At 37.2% G+C, this 21,720-nt stretch overlaps 3 protein-coding genes and 3 pseudogenes across 6 annotated transcripts; 2 read left to right on the top strand and 4 right to left on the bottom strand.

Annotated features, from left to right (window-relative positions):
* Positions 1-224: 224 nt before the first annotated feature.
* LOC104729441 (protein MRG1) lies at positions 225-3,180 on the bottom strand. Of its 2 annotated transcripts, XM_087477675.1 has the most exons (11): positions 2,945-3,172; positions 2,391-2,444; positions 2,273-2,286; positions 2,038-2,183; positions 1,741-1,776; positions 1,532-1,572; positions 1,266-1,367; positions 1,006-1,085; positions 738-907; positions 578-662; positions 225-474 (listed from the first exon to the last, which is right to left on the bottom strand). In XM_087477675.1, the coding sequence occupies exons 1-11, from the start codon at positions 3,083-3,085 to the stop codon at positions 381-383; spliced, it is 963 nt and encodes a 320-aa protein (XP_087333801.1). In that variant the 5' UTR covers positions 3,086-3,172; the 3' UTR covers positions 225-380. The 2 variants fall into 2 exon arrangements, with proteins under 2 accessions (XP_087333801.1, XP_087333802.1); XM_087477676.1 differs by lacking the exon at positions 2,273-2,286 and having other exon boundaries at positions 2,945-3,180.
* Positions 3,181-3,389: 209 nt separating this feature from the next.
* Positions 3,390-3,973, bottom strand: LOC104716394 (PAMP-induced secreted peptide 2 pseudogene; annotated as a pseudogene). The gene has a single exon (XR_015573936.1). The product of XR_015573936.1 is annotated as a PAMP-induced secreted peptide 2 pseudogene (transcript).
* A 3,916-nt stretch (positions 3,974-7,889) lies between these two features.
* LOC147930101 (uncharacterized) lies at positions 7,890-8,510 on the top strand. Its single transcript, XM_087477674.1, has one exon. It carries the CDS (start codon positions 8,026-8,028, stop codon positions 8,287-8,289), a length of 264 nt encoding a protein of 87 aa, XP_087333800.1. The 5' UTR covers positions 7,890-8,025; the 3' UTR covers positions 8,290-8,510.
* Positions 8,511-9,129: 619 nt separating this feature from the next.
* Positions 9,130-10,219, top strand: LOC104729435 (uncharacterized). The gene is made up of 3 exons (XM_010448373.3): positions 9,130-9,610; positions 9,698-9,799; positions 9,884-10,219. The coding sequence occupies exons 1-3, from the start codon at positions 9,389-9,391 to the stop codon at positions 10,085-10,087; spliced, it is 528 nt and encodes a 175-aa protein (XP_010446675.1). The 5' UTR covers positions 9,130-9,388; the 3' UTR covers positions 10,088-10,219.
* A 550-nt stretch (positions 10,220-10,769) lies between these two features.
* On the bottom strand, positions 10,770-13,076 carry LOC104729437 (cytochrome P450 81D11-like; annotated as a pseudogene). Its single transcript, XR_015573935.1, has 3 exons — positions 12,400-13,076; positions 11,542-11,925; positions 10,770-11,463 (listed from the first exon to the last, which is right to left on the bottom strand). The product of XR_015573935.1 is annotated as a cytochrome P450 81D11-like (transcript).
* Positions 13,077-17,478: 4,402 nt separating this feature from the next.
* LOC104733106 (cytochrome P450 81D11 pseudogene) lies at positions 17,479-19,157 on the bottom strand (annotated as a pseudogene).
* Positions 19,158-21,720: the final 2,563 nt, after the last annotated feature.

Raw genomic sequence — 21,720 nt, 5'->3', positions numbered from 1 at the left:
ATATTTGGTTTATTTGGTTAATGTTAATATAATTTATGTTAGTTATGGTTATTTATTTAAATAACCAAACCGAAACCGAACCGAAAGAAACCGAACCGAACCGAACCGAAATTTCAAAAATATCCAAATGGTTACTATATTACTATATCCAAAATAACCGAAACCGAATACAACCGAACCGAAACCGAACCCAGGCCTACTAGGATTAAAAAAAAAAAAAGACATGAACCAAATTGTTAACTTGAATCGGTCTATAAAGATGTTCATATTCGGCAACAAATCTTAGAGAAATGTTACAATTGTGGTTTCATCAGAAAAAATGAAGTTATTTATAAAATTACAACATCTCCATACAGACATATTGTTCTTTCTTGGAGCTCTCACTCGTCTTTTCCTTTGCCTTTACTATCTACCACCATATCAGAATCATATGCTGCTGGTAGCAAGAATGTACTCTGATTCTTCTGAACGAACCTGTATACATTTATATAGAGGAGCAATTCTAAATAAAACAGCCGTTGAAAAAGAGAGAAATTGAAATGGTGGTGAAAAGGAGAGAGATTATATAGAAATTTACTTAAGGAAGTCTGATAATGTTTGTTGCATTCGACTCCATGTTTCTTCTTCCATGCTTACATATGAAAGAAGCTCTGGCAATTTCACTGCAGATTAATTTTTTTGGTTAAAACCACAAATCAAATTTTACTGTCAGAATTAGAACTTCCTGAGATATTTACCAAAGAGACGAAGCAAATGCTCAGCGCCATACACAGTTGAAGGTGAAATATCATCCACAATTAGTTCTTGGTATTGTCGTCGCTCTTTCTTATATAAGAGCATCACTGGTAAGGCCTTATCGAAATAACTCCTCAAGCCTTTCAAAATTTCAGCGACTGAATCTTTTATCCTGCACCAAACAGAAACACACAAATTTGCTACATTGGTTTCTGATGGGTACTAATCAATAATATCTATCAAACTATGCGTACGACTAAAAAGACTCACATTCCATCCTTCTTGGTTTTGAATTCAAGATACTTGGACAATATCTCATCAACATTAGGTGAGCGCGGAAGTTTCACAACCTATATAATTATTAAAAGACATGGTATCAAGCGTAAGTCTAGTCAGTTTTTTGTTTGTTTAAACGTGCATTCGACTACAACATACACACTTATGTCTCTTAACTCTCAAGTATACCAGATTCAATAACAATTATGATGGTGCCAAAAGTATTTGCACAAAGTAGATTTAGTTGATGATACCTTGTCCTTCTGCGCAATGTACTCCCAGTCGTCAGTGAGCTGCTTTTTAAGTGTTGCGGGCATTTGGATCTTCATTAGCTTCTCTGACGATACATTATCTTTCTACAGAATACAAAATCATACAAACAGTGTCAATGTTTAACAACTCTTAAGAAATACCTTATACGTATGCAAAAGCATTTATTAGTTATATCAATGTGTTGCATTTATTAGCACAAAATCTAGAGATAAGTGAAAATACAATCCAGTACATATATAAATCTAACCTCATTGCCTGCCTCGTTCTTTCGCTTCTTTCCTCTTGCAGCTGCAACAGAAAATATAATCATATATACACCAGCTTAACTCAGTTCATTTCAGTTGACAGCAATCTAATTTCCCCCCCGCGATTTAAAGATATCTAACACCATTTCCTTGGAAGTTGTCGGGGGAACCTCGAAATAAAAAGGGAGGAAAAAACTAATCTGTTACTTACCATTGGTCTTGGTGTCATCTTTATCAGCCTTAGAGTCTGCAAGATAAGAAAAAACATGATTGACAGAGAAGTTGGTTTCTTAGAATGGATGAACAAATATGCATCATGATTCATGAACCCTCAACAGGATTAATGTGGGCAAAATATCAACTCAGTTATCTACATGCAAATCTCTGATCCAGATAATTATGATATCAATCAACCATCTGGAAAAAAACCTCTTCTATAAGCATTAACAACTTCACCCCATTGTTTCCACAACTTAAAAAGCATTAAATATCATATGTTTAGACTCACCCGCAGAGCTTCTAGTTCTAGTCTGAGCCGAACGCCCAGACTTGGTACCCTTTTCTGATACTTGCTTTTTCTCTAGAGCTTTCTGTTTCACAAGATTCTCCTCGGTATGTTTCAACAATCTGTCGGCGCTAACCCATTCATCCCAACTGTTGGCAAGACATTCATATCATGGGTTCCAAATCTACTGATGTTGCTACATAAACCAGAATAGACATTAAAGCATAGAGATACTCACTTTTTGTTCCAACCCTGCAGACAAAAAGATCGATATATCACTTATTACTGCTAACCAAAAGCTCTGAAATCAAACAAGTTAATGAAACTATAAATGCTCAAAAAGAAGGAGGCCTCACAAGATAATGAACGAAGTACTTCCACTCCTTTTTGCGAAGCTCCACTTTCTGAACCTGTAAAAAGAATGTAAACAATGATATCTCAAGTCTACACACACTGAAACACTATGCAACAATAGAGACATGTTTTAGCAGATGTACACACACATATGACTTATTCCAGTGCCAGTGGGCATATTGCTATTGTAGATATATAATTGAAATAATTAATCATGCAAATTAGGTTTGCCCTATTTCCCAAAATTTTCCTGAATTCAATGTTCCAACGAGAGTAAATTTGGCCTTTAAGAACATTCAAATTCCAAATCTTAAAAGCCACATGAATCCATTACGCCAAACAATTAAATTTTGAGGATCTTAACCTAACCCGACCAAATCTAGCAGAGATATATCCCAATTCCAATCCCGATAAATCCGAATAGTAAATTCCACTACCACGTGAAATACAAGAATTGCAAAATCAACGGGAACAATATAATCTCCAGAATCCAAATTATGCAAACACCCGAAGGTGCTCAATGAGAGAGAGAGAGAGGGAGAGGTTTAAGGTTTGCCTTGGCTCCGTAGACGCGAGGACCATGGTAGGCGAGAACACGCTCGCCCTCAGAGAAGAGACTGCCGTCGTTAGTCGGTGAGGCGCCACCGCTCGCCGTATCTCCATCACTAGCGGTAACTTCCTTCGACGAGCTTCCCATTGTCACCGAGAGCGAGAGGCAGAGATCTTCTCATCATCTCACAAAGGCGTGTCATCTTAATAATGAATCTATACGACGCATACTGGCGCCGGTTCGACGAGATTAAGGCTAATGTTGTAATTTTAATACAATTAAAGGTTAATGTTGTTATTAAATATGTTTTCAATTGAACCCTTCAACTTTCACAATAGTTCCATTATTTCTCTTTTATCTTTTTCTTTATGTAATCGTCGTCCATTTAGAAAGCATTGTCCTTTTTAATCTATGCTTTATTATCGTTGGCTGAGCAGTTTGAACTCGTTAATTTATTAAAATGACTTTATTCATTACATTGTGTACTTTTAAATAACTTTATTTAACTAACAAAACTGTAATCGTAAATATAGAAGAAAAAAATAACATGAGAAACGAATGCTTGATTTTTCGCATTCTTCTTCCTATGTATTATTCGACTAATAAAACTGAAACAAACAAAATAAATGAAATAATTTGTTCGACCTAAATAGGTTTGGGAGCTTGAACCGGTCCAGTTTGATCTAAAGTTTGAAACATTAGTGGCCCGGACCGCTTGGGCTTGGACCGGAGTGCTTTACAAAACGAAACGTATCTTTCCGGTCCACGAACTTATGACCCTCGCCTGGACTAGGACCTGAGTCTTTGATTGAACCAAGTGATAAGGCATCGAAGAAACCAGCCATGAACTTCTTCTCCTCGGTCTTTGTTAGACCAAGCGGACGACTCTCAACAAGAACCAAACCGATCAACATGAAGACCAAAATTGAACTCACAAGTACGGCTTTGTTCATCATTATATTTGAGAGATAGCAACTAAACGCTCTGTCTTTCTTTTTTTTTTTTTTTTTAACTCTTGACGAGATAATGAAATTTGTTGTGAAGTGTTATGTGGATTTAGTATATGATTATATAGTAGTGTTCGAGGAGGTGCAAAGTTTGAATTGTTATACTTGACTATAAGTTTGAACTCAAAAGAATGTGATCATTGAAATTGCTTATGGTGCTTCCTGGGAAGATACCCAATTTGTCTCCAAAGCGTTCAATTTTGTGTGTATTTATTGAACAAAATAATAATGAAAGCCATCAATGAGGATAAGTTACAAAATAAAAGAATTTTAGTTTGTCATCAATTTAACATTGTAGACCAAATACAAAGTTTGATTGTTTGGAGCAGACGGCAGCTAAAAAACTAAAGTAAGATTTTTTGTTGTAGACTAAAAATAATGTTTGACTTTCAAACTCGGCAAAGTCACACATATGATAGGTAACCGGTTTAGTTTTTGGTTTTAGTAGATTTATCAAACCGAATGAAGTTTGGTTCAATATATACTCGGTTTTAATATTGTTTTTCTTTTTTGCTTTATATAAAATGTACATATGTTTAGCTTTGGTTTCGTTTTACAACTACATTTTTTAAAACAAATAAATTTTAAACAAATAACTGAAATTTAAACAAAAATCGAATAGGGTTTTTCGGTTTTGTTAAACCAGCTGATTTGGAAACTACGGAGTGACATAAAAGCTAGGTCTGACTTATAAACGGATTCCGTGTAGTACTAGTAGTTTAAAACTTTAATTGATGTTTTATACTAATATTGTTGATAGATACACCAACCTAAAAACCTAATAATCAATGCTTCAAAAGTTCAAACACTTTGGTGTTTATATTTTTCTTGCACGACCAAAAAATATTTCTTCTCACGTGGTTATTATTTCAAAAACATTGAACAACCACATTTTACTATAAAATTCAACATCCAAAATTTGATCTTGGTTAGGTAAAGATTTATCCTATGAAAAGACAAAAACCCATTGGTCTTTGAGTCTTTCTGTCAACTCTTGCTGCTATATGGTGTTGAATTATGATCACTTTTCCCATCTTTACTAAAAATTCAACGGAGCTGTGATGTGTTTTTATTTCTTTCAAAAGAAAATGAAATAGTTTGGGAGTAAAAACTATTAATGGTAGCCAACTATTTACGTAAAGGGATAAATTGTTTTCATCGAAACAAATTGGTTCCCTTTCATACTGTATAAAAAAATGTTCCCTTATTTCCGTAGTTAAGAGTAAGACAAAGAAACCATATTGCAGAGCATCAGGAAACTCTTTATCGCATTAATATAAGGTGAAATCACTATCATTCAAATTATTATAACTTTTTAAACCAATTATGTAATCAACTTACAAGCAAATTACTTAAAACCCGGTCCACTGTTTCATTTCTTGGAATAAGGTGAAAAAAATTAATCTTTTTTTTTTTCGTGAAAGTTTTTAAAAAATCAATTTTGTTTGGCCAAAACAATATAGTTTATTAATTAGTGGCGTAAGACCACACCAGAATATAATAGGTAGAAAAAATGTTAACTATATATAGTTCGGACATGGTAGTCCATTAATATTGGAATCAAATTCTGCCTTAATAAATTCATTATCTAGATTCTAGTCTTTTCTATTCCGTCCAATTACATGAAATATATGTAATTCTTTAAACAATATCTTTGACAAAAGAATTTCAAGTAGCATCTTGATTTACTTAAAATGAAATCCATGCCCAAAAGCAATCTCCACTTAGCATCTTGATTTACTTAAAATGAAATCCATTGGAATAGCAAATCTAAAAACAAACATTTGTATATAAGTACTGATTAATAGTTGCAAATTGCAAGTAGCAACACACGACTTTCTTATGTTGATGCATATTTACAAAAGATAATTAATAATTGGTTAGGCTAACCGCTAACTACATTATCACCCAATCCAAACGTCTATATCTGAAATCCTACCGCCGTGACGTACGTTGTAAATTGCATACTTGCATGCCTAAGAGAAGATATTTCGAAAAATATTGGGATATTTTCTGAAACTGAAGCGATGGTTAGATATAAGGGGTTTCGATCATAACAGAGTAATAAAATTATGTTAAGTTGATGATAAGTGTCTTGATGTAGCAATTAAATTATAAACGATTTATGTATTAGTTTTTCCTAATTGATCGAATGTAAATAAAACTATATATACTTGTATACATCTCTAAGAATTAAGGTACATAGTACAACTATAACATCTCAAAAGAACATAATTGTGACTGAACAATGAAAATATCATAATTAGTATATCGAAAAAATGTCATGTTTCACATGGTTCGTCCATGAATACTATATTCATACTTGACCACTATAATACTCACATAATGACTACAAGAAGTTAAAATAAAATATGGATTTTCGTTCTACAACTCGATTATATAAAGAAAGAAAAAGAAACAAAAAACAATAAAATAGATTCGAAGATGCAAGATTGATAACGAAATAAAATTGAGGGTACATGTGGGGGAAGTGACGTTTTAAAAACAAAAAGGGAAAAAGAGGAAGAAGATAGATGCTTATATTGTTATCATGACAACTATGAAGCAAAGTTAGAGTCCGTCCATACAAGTATTTTGTGTGTGTACCACCGAATTTGTCTGTCTATGTTAATCTTCGCCCTTCTTTTTTCTCAATCCCCACGAGCCACGATGACAATTATGTTTTGTTCGTTTTTTTATTTCTAGAGTTATCATCGAGTTATAAATACATTCCCTGAATTATGATTTTTTTTTTCTTTGAATTATGATTTATGATACACAATTTAGTGTACTATGATTCAAACATTAGGTGAACGATAATCAATATTTGGTGAAAACACTTAAACTCATAAAAACAACTCATTATTAGTCTTTTTGTTATTTGTTTTTTTTTTAACAACTCATTGTCTTGGTAGGCAGTTTTATCAATCAAACAAATTATGACCGTTAATTGGATCATGCATTAAAAACAAATCATTAATATTTGTCTTACAAAACGAAACAATTATAAAACTGAGTTTGGTGTATACAAGGAAAACGTTCTGCTATGCAAAACAAGTCTCGAGGATTCGTATGGTCAAATTTATTCCGATCAAATTATTCGCGAAAGTGTGTGACAAAATACGTACTATCATCTCTCTCTTACCTCCCCCTACGTCACATCCACGCATTGGTGCCCTAGCTTCATCAGTACTCTTCAAATTTCTAAAGTTTAAAACCGAGTCGATGGATCCACGGCCGTAGATTTTAAATCAAGTTATAAAGCCATTGTAATAACTGGATCCTTCGCTCGAGTGTTGTCGACAATATTAGTTCAATATAAAATTTTAAAATAATAAAATATGTAATATTCCAGTAGTTGTGGCAGTACTCTAGTACGTCCACTTAGTCCACTTTGCTATTGCTAAATTTGCATGGTGATCAGTAGCCTTCCTGTCGGTATAAATGTTTTAAGATCATGAAATCATGTAACCCAAAAAATTGATATAGTTTTCTTGCCTAACTCCACTAATAACAAAATATTATAATATTTTAATCACCAACGACAACTTGAATTGTCATTTAGGAGATCGATTCAATAGAATCGTGTTTCTTTAGCACTAATTAAACAAATACCATTAAAGAATAAAAATTCTAGACAAGAAATCCCATAACTTAATATTCTACCCTAATTTCATATTCATATCTTAAGCAAAACAAAAGAAATAATAACGAAAATTAGCTGGTCAAAAAAAACAATTTACACTTTTTGAAAGGTCCATTTCCAAGGAAGCTAGAGACCGTCCTTTTTAGCTAATTCGCCTACACCATCCCCTTATATCGAGGGTCTAATACTACACCTTATTCCATTTTATATTCCCTAACCATTTTTTTCCAAGTTTTTTTGAATTATTTTATCTCATGAAAACTCCTATCTTCCTTCCTCTCCATCCTTTTTCCATCTACCTTTGAATCTTTTGACACTTGTATATAAAGCTTTACTTCCTCCTTTGTTACTCCTTTTCTATCAATCACCAAAACGCATTCATTGTCTTAAACCCTAAACCCCCAAGAACCAAACTACCAAAACAAAAACAAAAAATGAGACCCTTTGGCTTGATCTTTACGGTCATGTTCTTAGTCTCGGCCTTTTCGGAATCAAGAACAGCCGATTGCAGAGTTCTCCTTAGTGGTTCGACGACTGAGGAAATCGTTCAATCTAAAAATCATGGGGTCGATTTGCGAAGTGAAGACTTATTTGGGGTCGTGATACATGGTTATAGGAAGTTAAGGTGGCTCTCTTCGGCTGGAGAGAGGATGCATACAATGGCTTCAGGACCGAGCAGGAGAGGTGCTGGTCACTAAAACACTAACACAGAACAATACATTATTCAATATTTATTTAGATCAGGTTATACGACTACATTTGTTATAGATCATTATATTTATTCAGTCGTTACAGATCAGTGTGTAAAGTTTAGAAGGGAGATATATTCTTTGATCATCATACAATAGTCTGGTTTCCTTCTCATAAACACCCATGTATAGTAGACGTGCCAATAAATTGAATTCTATTTCAGATCAAACTTAAAAGTAATTAATTTTGAGATCTGCGTCAAGACAACACCATGTTTATTCGACATGAATCAATCGGCCATTCTGGTGCAACACAAATGATACTACCACATGATTATGTTATAAGGAAGACATTGATTAATTCAGATGTTACTACAAACCTTCTGATAAAAGAAGGAAAAAAAATGTTACTACATAAGTTGGAATTGGAATTTTCGCTGGTCGCAGATTATATTTTGTGATTCGATTTTTGATGAGATGCAAACGTTTTTTTTTTAGAGTACCTTTTAATTCTTTTTTTCCTTGTGTTGGTTCGAAGTGTTGGCCTTTGGGGAATTAAAAGGACATTTTTAAAAATAATATATTGTCCTTCCATATGAGCCGGAAATGGAAACTGGAAAGCTTCAAGCTTCATGTACACTACGTGTTCTCAGTGGGGCTCGATTTTGACAATTACCATATTGCCATCCAGCTTTCGAAGGATCGAATCCTAAAATGTCCGGTTGTTACAAAAATTAATAAGATACACTTGATCGAATCTATTACGATAAATAATAATAAAAAAATTATTTTGATATATATCAATATATCAATATATATATATATACTACTTTTCACAAAGTATATGAAAAAAAAAACAAAAATCTTATATATCTTGATTGCTATTGCCATGTAATGCAATTTCACGTCTATATTATAAAGTAAAAATGAAAGTGTGTAATAAAAATAAAAAGACAAAAAGCCCACTAAAGTGTGTACTGTGAAAATTAAACAAAAAGCCCACTAAAGGCCCAATTACGTTGTCTTTAATTACACAACAACAAAAAAAGACAGTGATCAATATTATCCATTCTCGTTTGCATGTAAAGCAGTGGACAGAGAGACGACGATGAGTACTATGAAGCCAAGCCGGAGCGAAGAAGTATCCGACCCGGAACAGCAGATCAGGAACTGTAACCAGATCAGAGCTGATTTCGATTCCTTAGCCCCAAAACGACCCTCTAAACCCACTCGTAGTGAACCTGGACCTCCTGGATCTTTCACTACTTCAGACGAAACCACCGACCATCCTGAAGCTGACAAATTCCGATCTCTCCAGTCACAAACTCATGTTCGGTTCTCACTAAAACTCACTCTTTTCTCTTCACATAAAAAAAACAATAACAATGTCGTTAAATTTGAGTTTCTGGTGGTACAGGGTAAAGTTATAGGTGAAGGAGATTCATCTGCAGTTCAAGATGAGTTCTTGGAAACAGAGTATTACACAAATCTCACCGCCACTGATAAGCAACATCACACGGTTCTCATTCTCTCCCTCTCTCTCTCGCTTTTAAAAAGTTCCATCAGAAGATCTTTAATCGTGTGTTCTGTTTCTGAGATTTAGACTGGAAGTGGGTTTATCAATGTGGTGAAGGAAGACGGTGGTGGAGAGACAACCGAGGCCGTGACCACCGCCACAATCGGAGACGGAGGAGAAAAAGCTGTTTACAGAAGCAATCCGGCGACGAACGAATGGATCCCTGCGGCGGCGGAGGAAGATCTCGTTTCTGAATCTTACTCTAAACCAAACCGGAGCGAGAGTTCTTGAATGGATCTTTTTCAAAAATGTGTTATCATCTACTTGTTCTGTTTCTTGATATTATGATGATCAAATCTTTAATGAATAATATCTATCTGTTTGTATTCAATATCATGAAATAATAATTTTGATTTGTGATAAGAACAACAACTCTTTTAACTTTCAAAGTATATCCATGATAAGAACACATTTTATGTGGACTGTATTGCAGCAACGGTTGAGACATCAGATATTTTTCTTCTCCTACTACTCATTACTTTGTTTTCTTTCTTTTGGTTAAAGATAAAAATGTCAATAAATGGTTATCTCAATTCTCAACCAACAAATGCATATAATTTAGTTGACGTTACAATAACCACATGAGATTGAGCCCCATGCATGCCTGTTGTTTGGCCAAAAAAAAATGTGTCCCCAGCCATTTTTTTTCTGTAAAACAAATCAAAATTCCAAATCAGATGCATACAATGTACTTACTTAAAATTTATTAAAATGCAATCTAGACACACTCTTATTTTCATGGCTCCGATCCAAAGAACAACACTGAATTATTAAACCCAATAACAAACCCCACAACCCGATTAGCCATCACTTTAGCGAGTACGCGAACATTTCAATCCTTGACTCTTTTTCTTCTTTTCTCTAACTTTTGTGTAATTTTGTTTTGTTTCCTTCGTATACGCCATGAATGAAATAGTACAAAACACTGATGACTGATTTATTTCTCTAAGAATCAACACGTGGGATAAAAGACTTTAATTTACGAGTTTGAACACAACATCTATTTAAATCACTTTGCTGACAACGACACGTGTCTTGCACATAGCTCGCAGCGGAGTAGCTTTAGGCATAGTGATGCCTTCGGCTTCAGTCATGTCCAAGAGCTCTTCACCAACTCTCTCCCACTCAAAACACTGAATCAAACTCCCAAGAGCAAGGGTTACTAACCTCTTCCCAAGCTCGGCTCCAGGACAAGCTCGTCGTCCCATCCCAAATGGGATTAGCTTTTGAGCCTCTCCTTCTTTCTCGAATCTCTCCGGCTTAAACCTTTCCGGCTCTTCCCATAAATCTGGATCTCTGTGCATAGCCCATACGTTTGTTAATAACAACGTGCCACGTGGCATATCATAGCCCGCCACTTTACATTCATCCGATGAGAAATGAGGGAGTAGCAGCGGAACCGCAGGATATAAACGTAACGTTTCCGACACAGTGTTTTGCAGATAAGGAAGATTCACAATGTCTGATTCCTCGATTAACCGGTCCGAACCGATTTTATCATCGATCTCCGCTCTCACTTTCTCGAGTATCTCTGGATGGTTCAACAAGTTTGACATCGCCCATTCTAGCGTCACTTCTGACGTCTCTGTCCCTGCAACTACAAGAGCCTGTGCGTACATCTCTAAATTAGTAAACACTCTCCAAATACATATGTATAATAGTATTACTAGTTAATCTGGACTTACGAGTATGATTCCTTTGATGATGACATCAGTGTAATACTCAGGTTGGGTTTCTTGGAAAGAAAGCAAGTGATTGATCAAAGTTTGACCTTTTTCTTTCTCCGCACGTTTCTCATCAACCAATTTTTGCAGAAACTTATCGAGTCGATTCCCCAAACTTATGGTTCGTTGTTCAAACTTTGTGACCCAATTTATGATCGGAAGATAATCAGCCAAATTTCCAGCACTGGTGCCGGTCACAATCTCCGATATAAGTTCCCTCACGAGCTTGGCTTCATCGTTGTCTTCTGTACCGCCCCCATAATATCGCTTCCCTGCTACCATCATGATGATGTTGTTGAATACCAAGTTGGCTAATAATGATTTCAACTCCACTTCAACAAATCCCTGTGAAATTGACACTTATCAAATTGTATATTAGATTATCTAATTAATTATTTCAATATGTATATACAAAAGGCTACCTATAACAGTAAATAATATTCAACCGAACTGCATATTTATTGTAATTTTATCGTCTTCATTTTACAATTACAGTTTCATATCCTTTACTTTGAAGTTCTAACACTATTAATACTAATCCTTTATAAGTAAATCATTAAATCAGTAAAATGAATTAGTTTTCTCTTCTTTTGGAAAAATAAATAGATATTTATAACTAAGTACAGTTGAGATCTATGTAATTTACTATAAAAAGGATATAGTTTCGTTCCATTTATACGACTGACAAATTTATGTCGGTCCATAACGGAAATATATTAGATATACTTATTATGTAGGATGATATAATAAATAAGAACGGCTGGAAACTCATAAGGACAAATTCAACCGCATGAGTAGTACATCAATAATTTGCTTTACTTACGACAAGAAAATAAAAGAGGAATAGCGAATTTAATAAATAATAGAGAGAAGTGTAATGAGCCGTCGGATCTCGTCTTTACGGATAGACATAAACGTACTGATCCTATGAGATGAAAATATCTCGACGGTGGCGATGCGGCGGAGATTCCTCCAGTGGTCGCCGTAAGGAGCTGCAATCATATTGGTGGAGTTGTAACCGACGTGTTTGGCCATGATGATATCAGGACGGTTCGCAAGAACGATGTCGTTTTTGGTGAAGCATTCTTCGGCAACAGAACGTGAGGAGATGACGTAAACTAGGCGGTTTCCGAGGCGGAGGTGGAAGATAGGAGCGTTTCCAAGGGACTGAGAGATTGATAGGAATGTTCGGTGGACAGGTTGCTTGAGGAGATGGAGGTGGCCAATAACCGGTAGAGGATAAGCCGGAGAAGGAGGAAGATTTAGGTTCCGGTTTGATTTTGTGAGCAAGAGTTTGATAGAGATAACGAGAAAGAGAAAGGAGAGAAGTAGGCTTTGGGTGATGTCCATTTTCTTGTTGATTGATTCTTTGTGTTTGTACTTTGTATGTATATAGTTGTGTTGTCGTGTGTGGGAGAGGGACCAGATGTTACTTTGTGGTCTTGAAAGCAAGAAAATTAAATAGACTGAAAACTAAATTTCGTAAATGTTTGGATTGAGAATTTATTGAAAGAAAAGCCAATAACTGATTTTCAATGAGCGAGATAGTAGTATATAATAATGCCTAGTAATTTTTATTAACAAAAATTAGCACCAATTAAAATATGAGATTCTAAAATGAATATCATGATTCTGAAATTTCCTTTAAAATTTAGTTTAAAATTTCCTTTAAGATATGTTTAAAATAAGATACGTTTAAAATTTCGTTTAAAATTTCCTTTAAAATTTCCTTTAAAATTTCGTTTAAAATTTACTCATATAAGATACGTTTCTTGAGTTTTTTTCGTTTAAAATTTCCTTTTTTTTGACTTACTTTTATTTTCTTGGGGTTTTAAATACCCACTCTCATACCTCAAATGGAAATATTTTTTGCGTTATTGACTTATTGTATAATTTGTATTACACACAGCTGTGACGATCCAATATCTCTGACTGGCGAGAATATATAATTACAGCACTCAGTGGACTATTATTGGAGTAGTTAAAAGTTTTTTTTTTGTTTTCTTTTATTTCGTTTAAACCTAATAAAATAATTAAAAGTCGAAAGCCTCAAATCTACACACTAAGTATGTGTACAAACCTTTTTTGTTGGAATGTCCGCGGATTTAATATATATAGTCATCGTAACGGTTTTAAGAAATGGATTAGAGGTAAGCAATCCCTTTTTGGAGGTTTAATAGAGACGCATGTTAATCAGGTGAAGATGAAGAAGTTTTTGGATGATCTTCTACCTGGTTGGTTTTTCTCGGATAACTATAGTTTTTCGGATTTAGGTAAAATTTGGATATTGTGGCACCCGAGTGTTAAGGTGGTGGTTGTGGCAAAATCCTTGCAAATGGTTACTTGCGAAGTTCTCCTTCCAGAGGCAAAAGAGTGGATAGTAGTCTCTATCATCTATGCGGCAAACGAGGAAGGGTTAAGAAAAGACCTTTGGGCAGAATTGGTGATTTTGGCGGATTCCCAGGTGATTCTTGACAAGGCTTGGATTGCAATGGGGGATTTTAATCAGATTCTTAATCCTCAAGAACACTCCAACCCTCATTCCCTGAATGTAGATAGGAGAATCCGGGATTTTAGAGAATGTTTGTTGAATGCTGATCTCCCGGACCTTACTTTTAGAGGTCACTCTTTTACTTGGTGGAATAAATCTCCCTCCAGACCAATTGCGAAGAAGCTGGATAGAATTCTGGTCAACTCTTACTGGCACTCGACGTTCCCTATTTCTTTTGCTACCTTTGGTGAACCGGATTTCTCAGATCATGCATCGTGTGAAGTCACCCTCGATGCAGGCACCCTTAAGGAAAGAAGACCTTTCAAGTTTTTCAACTTCCTCTTACAAAACCCGAAGTTCATCCCGATGGTAGCCCAACAATGGTTCTCTTGTAATGTCACTGGCTCTGCGATGCTAAGAGTCTCACTAAAGCTGAAGAACCTTAAAAGTAACATCAGGATCTTCAACAAGGAAAACTACTCAGACCTGGAAAAAAGAGTCTCTGAAGCACATGATTCCCTCCTGGTCTGTCAAAGCCAAACGCTCACCAATCCGACAACCATTAATGCAACCTGAGAGCTTGAAGCAGAAAGAAAGTGGCTGTTGCTGTTAAGAGCGGAGGAAGCTTTTCTAAGGCAACGAACCATCATCAATTGGATCAAAGAGGGAGATAGAAACTCTGCCTATTTTCACAGAATGGCAGCGATGAGGAAAGCTCAAAACCATATACATTATTTGTTTGATTCAAGCGGTAGAAAGGTGGAATCTCAAAAAGAAATCAGGGAATTATGCGTTGACTACTTTTCAGACTTGCTAGGAGGTGAAACTGATCTAATAGGTCTCATCCAATCTGATATGGACCTCCTAATGCCTTTTAGATGCTCTCAAACTCAGAAACAGTCCTTGGAGAAGACTTTCTCAAATGAGGAGATTAAAGATGCTTTCTTCTCCCTGCCAAGAAATAAAACGAGCAGTCCAGATGGTTATTCTTCAGAGTTTTTCACGGCATGCTGGTCTGTCATCGGTGCAGAAGTCACTGAGGCAATCTCTGAATTCTTCAGATCTGGGAAGCTACTTAAGCAATGGAACTCCACAACTCTTATCTTGATCCCTAAGATCACCAATGCTTCGAGACTTTCTGACTTTAGGCCTATCTCATGTTTGAATACGTTGTACAAAGTCATCTCAAAGCTCTTAGCCTCAAGACTTCAAAAACTCCTCCCGGAAGTCATCTCTCCTTACCAGTCTGCGTTCATTCCAGGAAGGTTACTAGCAGAGAATGTCCTGTTGGCAACAGAGGTGATCCAAGGCTACAACAGAAAGCATATCAGTTCAAGGGGTATGTTAAAAGTGGATATTCGAAAAGCGTTTGACTCAGTCAACTGGTCTTTCATCCTCTCCGCGTTACAATCAATTGGCGTCCCAGCCAGGTTTGTAGGTTGGATCTCTGAATGCATTACAACTCCAACATTCTCTGTGTGTTTAAATGGGAATTCATCTGGCTTCTTCAAAAGCACCAAGGGTCTCAGACAAGGTGATCCCCTGTCACCCTGCTTATTTGACCTTGCAATGGAAGTCCTGTCTCGTTTGCTTCAATCCAGATTTGATCAAGGTTATATCAGTTATCATCCAAAAACATCAGGCGTAGAACTCTCTCACTTGATGTTTGCGGATGATGTGAAGATATTTTTCGATGGATCAGAAGCTTCGCTACATGGCATTAATGAAGCTTTAGATGATTTTGCTTCCTGGTCTGGTCTTGCCATGAACTGTGACAAAACGCAGCTCTTTCATGTGGGTCTCACTGTTGCTCAATCCTCTGCGATCGAAAGATATGGTTTCCCGGTAGCGTCCCTACCAATCCGATATCTAGGGCTACCTCTGATGCACAGGAAGCTCAAAATCTCAGAATATGAGCCACTCCTGAACCAAATTGCAGGCAAATTCAGAGGTTGGGCGGTGAAGACTCTTTTTTTTGCAGGAATGGCTCAACTTATCGCTTCAGTCATCTCAGGGGTGGTTAACTTCTGGATTTCAACATTCATTCTTCCCAAAGGTTGCGTTAAGAAAATTGAATCGATGTGTTCTCGTTTCCTCTGGTCGGGAAGCATTGAGGGTAGCAAGGGGGCAAAAGTGGCCTGGTCCACGGTCTGTCTGCCAAAGAGCGAAGGTGGTTTGGGGTTAAGAAGGTTCTCATCTTGGAACACCACTCTCTGCTTACGGTTTGTCTGGCTCCTTTTCGCAAATACGGGCTCTCTTTGGGCTCGTTGGCATAAGCATTATAATATAGGCAACCGAATTTTCTGGGACCTAAAGGCTTCCTCTTCAGACTCATGGACTTGGAAGGCTATTCTCCGGTTAAGACCGCTGGCAGCACAATTCATCAATGTCAGAGAAGGCAATGGTATCCTGGCTAGTTTCTGGTTTGATTCTTTGACTCCCCTGGGACCACTTATTCAAGCGCTAGGATCCACTGGACCGTCTCAACTTCGTCTCCCAAGAAAAGCAAAGGTTGCGGAGGCCTGCAATCAAACTGGTTGGATGCTACCGTCTCCAAGATCAGACTCCGCCTTAGCGCTCCATACTCACCTTACTACTATCCCAGTTCCTTCTCCCACTGCAAGCAATGACGAGTTTGAATGGGTTGTTGATTCTGTCATTTGTAAGGGCTTCTCTTCATCTCGGACGTGGAGCGTACTAAGACCAAGGATGGAGGAAACTGACTGGTCTGATCTGGTGTGGTTTAAAGGATCGGTTCCAAGGCATGCCTTCCACTTCTGGGTTTCTCACCTAAACAGACTGCCAACCAAAAAACGCTTATACTCATGGGGCATCTCTTCTTCGCAATCCTGCACCCTCTGCGACTCTGACATTGAATCTCGAGACCATCTGTTTTTGTCCTGTAGCTATGCCACAATCATTTGGAGAGTTGTTCTCTCAAGACTTGACCCAACAAGAAGGCCTCTTATCTCTTGGTCTGAGCTTCTTTCTTGGACTCGAGCCTCATCCCAAGCAGCACTGTCTCTGCTCAGAAAACTCGTCGCTCAGGCAACTATCTACAACATTTGGAGGCAGCGTAATAACAAGGTCCATAACCTCCCTTTGCTCACGCCAGCTAACACTTTCAAACTTCTGGACAGGGAGATTAGAAACATAATCTTAGCAAGAAGTCACAGAAAACGTTTCTGTAATCTACTGATGCTTTGGTTACCATAATTCACTCTTAGTGATTTTTCCCTTATCTGCTTCCTTGTTTTTATTCTTTTTGCCAAGGTTGCAGTTATACTGAATGTTTTACTTTGTAAAAACCAATCTTTTCATTTATAATGATATTTACAGTTAAGCAAAAAAAATAATTAAAAGTCTCAGCATGATTTTCATGTACAGTATATAACACATAGGAAACATTAAAAAGAATAATTTTCATTCGCAACAAGAAGTTTACTAGCGAGAAAGCGTGTTTTGCACATGGCTTGCAACGGCTTCTTTTTGGGCATAGTAACTCCTTTACCTTCCTTCATATCAATAAGTTCGACACCACTTCTCTCCCACTCGAAACATTGGACCAACGACCCAAGAGCCAAGCCCACAAACCGATGAGCAAGTCCAGCTCCAGGACAAGCCCGTCGTCCGAGCCCAAACGCCATAACCTTTTGAGTTTCCCCTTCCTTATCAAACCTCTCCGGCTTGAACTGCTCTGGATCTTTCCATAACTCCGGATCTCTTTGCATTGCCCACACATTCATCAATAGCATTGTACCACGTGGCATATCGTATCCTCCTACTTCACAATCTTCCGATGACAAGTGAGGTAGCAGCAACGGAGCCGGAGGATACAAACGGAGTGTTTCGAACATAATGTTTTGGAGATAGGGGAGATTCACAATATCCGGTTCATCCACTAACCGGTCTAAACCGAATTTTTCATCGATTTCAATTCTTGCTTTCATTAGTACCTCTTGATGGTTCAACAAATTAGACAATGCCCATTCTAACGTTATCGATATTGTGTCCGTTCCCGCAACTATCAAGTCCTGCACATAATAATCAATGATATTACGATAGATATTTTAGTATAGCTAGTGAGTACTTTAACATATGCATACAAGGATGATTTGTTTGATGATAACATCCGTATAGTGACTAGGTTGAGTTTCTTGGAGAGAAAGCAAGTGATGAATCATCGTCTGACTTGTTTCTTTCTCTGCACGTTTCTCATCTATCAGTTTCTGCAAGAATGCGTCGAAACGATGAGCCACATCTTTGATCCGTGCTTCGGTATCAGTGAACCAACCCAAAAACGAGAGATAATCAGCATAGTTTCTTCCACCATCGCCGGCCACAACCTCAGACACCAACTGCCTCGTGAGTTTGGCTTCCTCTTCGTCCTCTGTATCATCACCGTAGTATTGTTTCCCAGCTATTATCCTGATGATGTTGTTGAAGACCAAGTTTGTAAATAGTGATTTCATCTCCACCTCCACAAAGCCCTGATTTTGTAACTTATGTAATCAGTTAACTTTATAGTTTCTGATTGAAAAAGGTATAGTGAGTTGTAGACATAGTCACATACGTGTAAGGAGTCTTGTGAGAGGCATAATATAAGCCGTCGGATCTCGTCTTTACAGATATGCAAAAACGTAGAGAGCCTATGGGACGAAAATATCTCAGAGGCGGTGATTCGACGGAGGCTCCGCCAGTGATCGCCGTAAGATGCTCTGATCATATGTTTAGCATTATAACCTAAATGCTTGTTCATCATCATCACTGGCCAGTTCGCCAAAACGATATCGTTTTTGGTGAAACATTCCTCGGCAACGGTACGTGACGAGACTACGTACACGTGACGGTGTCCGAGACGGAGATGGATGATTGGAGCATTTCCCAAAGACTGAGAGAATGAAAGAAATTTATGATGGAATGGTCGCTTCATGAGGTGAAGGTGGCCGATCACCGGCAATGAATTTGCCGGAGACGGTGGAAATTTTGGTTTAGGCTTTGATTTTGTGTATAAAAATGTGATAGAGAAAAAAAGAAATATTGAGAGAAGTGAAATTTGGAGATAGTCCATTCTTTTTTTTGTTTGTTGTTGTTGAATGCTTGAATTTGTTACATCGTATCTCTTATATATTGTGGCCTACGCAACGCGCGTGTGAGAGATGTCACATGGAGTCCAGATGTGTGAAACGTGTTTGCGAGGTAATTATATATATTATGTATGAATATGATTTTGCTTACAAAAAAACCGATATGATTTGTAATCTTTTACAAATGTGTTCTTCTTATTAAGGTTACTGATTAAGCTGACAATAATATCAATTTGGTGGTACTTAACTGGTAAAATTGGCATAAAAAATAAATGGGGAGATTAAAAAAAAAAATCGCATTTGTGCTTCTGTATCTTGTATTTTTTGTTCTTTCTAGTTTTCTTGATTGTTTTGTAACTTTCATTTATTATTACAATATTCAAACAATCCAAACTTCACAAAAATGCTGCAAGATGAAGAATTTGTCGAAGGTTTGCTTGGAACAATGTTTAGTTAATTATGTGGCTTCATGATGAATCTTTGATATTTTTTTTTTCTTCCCGTTATTAGTTATTACGATGAAAGATGATCAAAAACAGGTCAGATGATTCTGATAAGGGAGAATATATAACGTAATAGTTTCAAACTACGTAAAAACATGTGCATATTTCGTTTACACACAACTCTCTGTATAGGCTCGCGATGCTCGAAAGTAAAACGATGAAAGCCGTGAAGAAATAAACAGAGAAACAGAGGAGGAAAGATTGGTTTTTCTTATTAACTCAATCGATGATTTGTAATACAGAGACTTGTTCCTTTTATATTAGGATACAAGAGATACAAGGGTTTAACCTAGTTTTTAGGTTCTTCTAATCGTTGTTACTCGTGGCGTCATTGTTGTCGTCCGATTGTAAAGCAGCAAAACGATTCTTGACTGTGATAGTTGTACTCTCTGCAGATATTGTCTTATTTGCTAACTTCATTTCTTTGTCGTTTGTTGCAGGTATCCGTTGATCCTTTGGAGGACATTGTTTGTCTTGTGGCAACATATTAGGCCTTGGACCTAATAGGCCTTTTTGCAAAGACATATGGTTTTGGGCTTTGGTCTTTACACTCCTCCGCAAACTTGGAGTGGGTGGCACACCAACGCCAAGTTTGAGCCTGAGAATCTCGAATGGTCTTTGAGGAAGTGACTTTGTGAATATATCAGCGAGTTGATAATCAGCTGGGATATGATTCACGATAAGGTTTCCAAAAGCAACCTGTTCACGGACGTAGTGGTAATGGGTTGCAAAGTGTTTAGTGCGAGCGTGAAAACTTGGGTTTGCTGTAAGGTAAACTGCAGAGAGATTGTCGCAGAAGAGTTCTGGTGTAGCAGGTTGTTGAATCCCGAGATCGTGAAGCAAATTTACTAACGACGTGATCTCAGAGGTGGCTTCCGACATAGCCCTATATTCAGCTTCTGTAGAGCTTTTAGAGACCGTGTCTTGCTTTCGAGATGACCAGGAGATCATGTTTCGACCAAGAAAAGTGCAGAATCCACCAGTTGATCGACTAGACTTCTGGCAGCCGGCATAATCACTATCACTGTATGCCGTAAGTTTGTAATCTGTGTTCTTGTCAAAGGTGATTCCCATGGTGGTGGTGCCTTTGATGTACCTAAGAATCCGCTTGAGAAGGTTGAAGTCGGATACTGTAGGCTCGTGCATCTTTTGACAGACGTAATTGACGGAAAACTGCAGGTCCGGTGCAGACGTCTGGCCAAGCTACAAAGTATTTTGGATTGGAAAACAGAGCAGATTGTTGTTGCTTTCTGTTAAGTTGCTGAGGGAGAGGTGTTGCAACTGATGCACAAGTAGATATTCCAGCTGTAGCAAGGAGATCTTCTGCATATTTTTGTTGTGACAAGAACATGCCAGTCTTGTTGTATTGAATTTGAATCCCGAGAAAATAGTGAAGCTTACCGAGATCCTTCATTCAAAATTGTGTGTTCAGTTGAGCAAGGAGATCAGAGAGCAGTTCAGAGGAGTTTCCTGTGATAGCCATGTCATCAACATATAATAGAAGCATGATGACATTGTTACCTTTGTAACAGACAAAGAGAGATGGATCTCTCAAGCTGCAGGTGAAGCCAAACTCTAGTAGAAATTTGCTGAACTTATCAAACCAAACCCTTGGTGACTGTTTGAGTCCATACAGAGACTTGTGCAAGAGACAGACATGATCTGGATATCGTTCATCAACAAATCCAGCAGGTTGCTTCATATAAACAGTTTCAGTGAGATCGCCATGTAAAAAAGCATTCTTCACGTCCATTTGTTTTACTTCCCAGTTCATCATTGTGGCGAAGTGAAGAACAGCTCTTACTGTTGCAGTTCTGACCACTGGGCTATATGTTTCAAGGTAGTCAATGCCCTCTTCTTGCTTGAATCCTTGAGCCACGAGCCTGGCTTTGTATTTGTCCAGTGAGCCATCTGCATTTAGCTTGACGCGAAAAACCCATTTTGATCCTAGAACATGCATATCTGGAGTATGAGGAACTAATGAGAAGGTGTTTGCTTCTTTGCAATTACACATTTCTTCATTCATTGCTCCTGTCCAATTTGGATCCTTTAAAGCTTC

This window comes from Camelina sativa, chromosome 12, assembly GCF_030686135.1.
Source record: "Camelina sativa cultivar CO46 ecotype springtype chromosome 12, ASM3068613v1".
In the NCBI taxonomy this organism is placed as follows: Eukaryota; Viridiplantae; Streptophyta; class Magnoliopsida; order Brassicales; family Brassicaceae; genus Camelina; species Camelina sativa.
This window is presented reverse-complemented; position numbering and strand designations above follow the sequence as displayed.

What these genes read in the sequence shown, in the direction of transcription:
- LOC104729441 (XM_087477675.1), bottom strand. Translation starts at nt 3,085, where the DNA reads ATGGGAAGCTCGTCGAAGGAAGTTACCGCTAGTGATGGAGATACGGCG. An exon ending in AGAACGAGGCAGGCAATGAG is followed by an intron (nt 1,368 to 1,531) that starts GTTAGATTTATA and finishes TGTATTCTGTAG; the next exon opens with AAAGATAATGTATCGTCAGA. An exon ending in ACATTGCGCAGAAGGACAAG is followed by an intron (nt 1,086 to 1,265) that starts GTATCATCAACT and finishes ATAATTATATAG; the next exon opens with GTTGTGAAACTTCCGCGCTC.
- LOC147930101 (XM_087477674.1), top strand. Translation starts at nt 8,026, where the DNA reads ATGAGACCCTTTGGCTTGATCTTTACGGTCATGTTCTTAGTCTCGGCC.
- LOC104729435 (XM_010448373.3), top strand. Translation starts at nt 9,389, where the DNA reads ATGAGTACTATGAAGCCAAGCCGGAGCGAAGAAGTATCCGACCCGGAA. An exon ending in CTCTCCAGTCACAAACTCAT is followed by an intron (nt 9,611 to 9,697) that starts GTTCGGTTCTCA and finishes CTGGTGGTACAG; the next exon opens with GGTAAAGTTATAGGTGAAGG. An exon ending in CTGATAAGCAACATCACACG is followed by an intron (nt 9,800 to 9,883) that starts GTTCTCATTCTC and finishes TCTGAGATTTAG; the next exon opens with ACTGGAAGTGGGTTTATCAA.